Source organism: Nansenia antarctica, assembly GCF_963989245.1.
Source record: "Nansenia antarctica genome assembly, chromosome: 13".
NCBI classification, from domain to species: domain Eukaryota; kingdom Metazoa; phylum Chordata; class Actinopteri; order Argentiniformes; family Microstomatidae; genus Nansenia; species Nansenia antarctica.
In genome coordinates, this window is record NC_137683.1 from 8,988,418 (window position 1) to 8,992,505 (window position 4,088).

At 45.0% G+C, this 4,088-nt stretch overlaps 1 protein-coding gene across 3 annotated transcripts in view; it reads right to left on the minus strand.

The window, feature by feature from the left end:
* The window catches only part of rnpc3 (RNA-binding region (RNP1, RRM) containing 3), a gene marked incomplete at its 5' end in the record, with an annotated part of 18,234 nt that extends 14,449 nt beyond the window's left edge, over nucleotides 1–3,785 (minus strand). For all 3 annotated transcript variants that reach the window (XM_080544534.1, XM_080544532.1, XM_080544533.1), the window contains 4 exons: nucleotides 1,644–1,733; nucleotides 2,788–2,897; nucleotides 3,249–3,296; nucleotides 3,630–3,785. In XM_080544534.1, the coding sequence (XP_080400660.1) occupies nucleotides 1,644–1,733; nucleotides 2,788–2,897; nucleotides 3,249–3,296; nucleotides 3,630–3,785 (404 nt within the window). The remainder of the gene's footprint in view (nucleotides 1–1,643; nucleotides 1,734–2,787; nucleotides 2,898–3,248; nucleotides 3,297–3,629) is intronic.
* Between the last annotated feature and the right edge of the window lie 303 nt (nucleotides 3,786–4,088).

Genomic DNA, 4,088 nt, shown 5'->3' on the forward strand with positions numbered 1-4,088 from the left:
AGGAGAGCTGGACAGAGCTGTTATAGAGGAGAGATGGACAGAGCTGTTATAGAGGAGAGCTGGACAGAGCTGTTATAGAGGAGAGATGGACAGAGCTGTTATAGAGGAGAGATGGACAGAGCTGTTATAGAGGAGAGATGGACAGAGCTGTTATAGAGGAGAGATGGACAGAGCTGTTATAGAGGAGAGCTGGACAGAGCTGTTATAGAGGAGAGATGGACAGAGCTGTTATAGAGGAGAGATGGACAGAGCTGTTATAGAGGAGAGATGGACAGAGCTGTTATAGAGGAGAGCTGGACAGAGCTGTTATAGAGGAGAGATGGACAGGGCTGTTATAGAGGAGAGCTGGACAGAGCTGTTATAGAGGAGAGATGGACAGGGCTGTTATAGAGGAGAGATGGACAGGGCTGTTATAGAGGAGAGATGGACAGAGCTGTTATAGAGGAGAGATGGACAGAGCTGTTATAGAGGAGAGTTGGACAGAGCTGTTATAGAGGAGAGATGGACAGAGCTGTTATAGAGGAGAGATGGACAGAGCTGTTATAGAGGAGAGATGGACAGAGCTGTTATAGAGGAGAGATGGACAGAGCTGTTATAGAGGAGAGATGGACAGAGCTGTTATAGAGGAGAGCTGGACCAGGCTGTTATAGAGGAGAGCTGGACAGGGCTGTTATAGAGGAGAGCTGGACAGGGCCATAGAACGGTAACAACCCAGCAGCAGGACCGGTATCTGTGTGCGGAGGAACAGGAGGAGCGCTGCCAGAGCCCTACAAAATGACCTCCAGCGGGCTACTTGTGTGCATGTTTCTGACCAAACTGTCAGACTCCATGATGGTGGCATGAGGGGCCGACGTCCTCTAGAGGGACTTGTGCTCACAGCCCGGCACCGTGCAGCTCGACTGGCGTTTGCCAGAGAACACCAGAATCGGCAGGTTCGCCATTGGCGCCCCGTTCTCTTCACAGATGAGATCAGGTTCACACTGAGGACACGTGACAGACATGAAAGAGTCTGGAGACTCCGTGGTGAACGATTTGCTGCTTGCAACATCATCCAGCATTACCGGCTTGGCCAACAATGTAAATGTAATGACAGAACTTTTTTGTAAAAAATGTAATTCGTCAAATAAATAACCGGTCAAAAAAGACTATTTAGAAGCAATCATAATCGCGTGTCAAGTGACTGCATCTCCTTAGGATACGTGATTCCCGCTCTGCACTTTGTACACGGGTGAGTGTTTTGCAGTGTTTCCCATAGCAGAACATAGTTGTCCCGACAGTCTCATTACGAACCAAAAGTATTTTTAGCGCTGTTTTTATTTATTTTACGCTCATTTTTCAGCACTGCTCGTGGAAAGAGTTTGAGCAGGTTCGTGGAAAGGACAGGGCTTTGGTCCACCTTTCACCAGCCACAGTCACAAATTCATCATTTGAAATTGGCGGCTCCGTCAAAAGGCCGACAATGTGATTTTGAATCCCACGGTTTAAACCGTAAACCGCCAATACATTTGGGGATGGTTTAACGGTATGAAAAATTGGAAACGCCCAACCCTAACACACACACACGCGCAGACGCACGCACGCGCACGCACACGCGCACACACACACACACACACACACACACACACACACACACACACCCTTACCCAAGGTTGGGTGCAGTGCCTGTCTCTATTAGAGGGATGCTCGGCGGTTTTCTCTCCCGTTTCTTCTTGATATCTTTCCCGTCTGCTCCTCTGTGGGGAGAAAACATTTGTGGAACATTGAGCCGAATATTCATTCTGGAGCTGGGAAACAACTTGGGGCGTCATTACAGTAGCAAAACGACATGACATGTAAGTGTATTGTCCGCGGTAACAGTGATTTGAATACCAGCTATCAACTACTCTGGTGATGTTAAAGCAAACTGTATCGACTGTAAATATTCTCTAGGGGTGTAACGGTACACGTATTTGTACCGAAGATTTTTGGTACGGGTCCTTCGGTACGGTTTGCGTGTGTACTGAACGAATGCAGCGTTCTTTTACCCACTGCACTTTTTTGTGTCTTGAAATAATCTCCAGTACAGCCAGTTACACATGCGCACACACGCCACAGAGAGATTGTTAGGAATTTAGCAGTCGTTATGGTGAACGCAGATAAACTAGAGGAGAGAGAAGTGCAAGCCCAGCTATGGCATTTAAGCTGCCTTTCGCTAACAATTCAGACCGGGCTAAAGCAATAACAAATGCCATAGGTGTTTTCACAGCAGCAGACCATACTCCGTTGTCGAGAACACAGGTTTAAAACACATGTTGAAAGTAATCAAGCCTTGTTACGTAGTTCCCGTCCGCATTTCAGCCAGCAAATCATACCAGCCCTTAATAAACAAGCACAAACTACAGTTGTCCACAACTTAACCAAGGCATCTGCTATCACTTTCACGACCTATGGGTGGACATTAAGGGGTGGGACAAAATATCGATACAGCGATTATCGTATCGTGGCCTCTTGCGATACGATTATCGTTTCACGTGGCAAAATATCGTTTTGGGGATATCGTTTTCGTTTTGCCGCGATACTAGCGGTACAGGGGGCAATATATTGTACGGTTATCAATACGTGAGTTATCTTGCGATTCCAACTCTAGTGGACATCTATATATAGATGTTTCGAACCTCTGTATGTACCGAACCAACATGTTTGTGTACCGTCACACCCCTAATAGGCTCTATAAAGAGTGTAGGGCAGACATAATGATTTTTGGAAGGTTTGCTAGTGATCAGTCCCTTGCTCTGTTGAGGTTATTACCTGTCTGACACACGGGGATCTTTCAGCACTGTCACATGTTCACAGTCTTTGGCAAACTCAACCACAAGTGTATGGTTGAGGATCTGGAGCTGGTGCAGTCTGCTCAAAGCCTGCAGGAGAGAGAAGTACGTGTTTCTGTGAATTTCTACTTGCTATAATTCCACACTAGACATACAACAATGAAGTTTGTCATTCCTAAAACAGGAAGTGCTCGCTTGTGATATCCCATTTGTGCTCTGTCACCTGTCAGTCATTTCATTTTGAATGTCAACTGCCCACCCAATTCTGACTGTTACCCTTGAACAAGCTGTCTGACACACTCTAGAGGGACGGATAAAACCCACAAACCGTTACACCCCAAACATGTTATATAATGGTAGCTTATTAGTAATGAATACATATAACGGAATTATAACAAACCAAATGAAATAGCATGATAGTTACAGTGTCTAAACCATTACCTTAGCTGCTGACTTCTCACTGCCAAAGGTTGCAAATGCTGTATGTTTCTGGGGATGTAGGAATTGAAGTAGATTATTGTACATTTGTTGTAATGTATATTGTATTTGTACTTTTTGCATTGATATTATTATTATTATTATTATAATTATTGTTATTATAATCATGCATTACATTTATAAAATGAAATGCTTGAACTAAAACATAAAACACAAAAGATTGTAAGATTATAAAAGCAAAACAAACCTATACGCATATCATAAAAGCAGCCTAACGTCTGAACAGCCCTGAGAATGTTAGATTGTCAGAAAACAGTTCCCACGGTGTGGTGTGTGGATGTGGTTACAGTGTTATCACTGTTAATAAAACAAACCTTCACCTACCAGCACCCCTTTCTCTGAGAACACCCTGACCGAGACTGCTCCAAAGTACTTCAGAAGATCCTCCTTCTCATCCCTGGTCAGGTCCGCAGGTAAGTGGCGGATGATCAAGGTCCTACCTGCTTTCGTCTGGACCGACCCCTCGTCCTTATCAGCCATGGCGCTAAAACAGAGATGAAACAAAGTGCACTGAGAAACCTTGGCTACTGGCTGTGCATAAAGATATGCGAGAAGTTTCAAGTATATGAGAACGTATGTTGATTAAGCCTAGTCGATCTCACACACACAGACACAGACACAGACACAGACACACTCACACTCACACTCACACTCACACTCACACTCACACTCACACTCACACTCACACTCACACTCACACTCACACTCACACTCACACTCACACTCACACTCTCACACTCACACTCACACTCACACACACACACACACACACTCACACACACA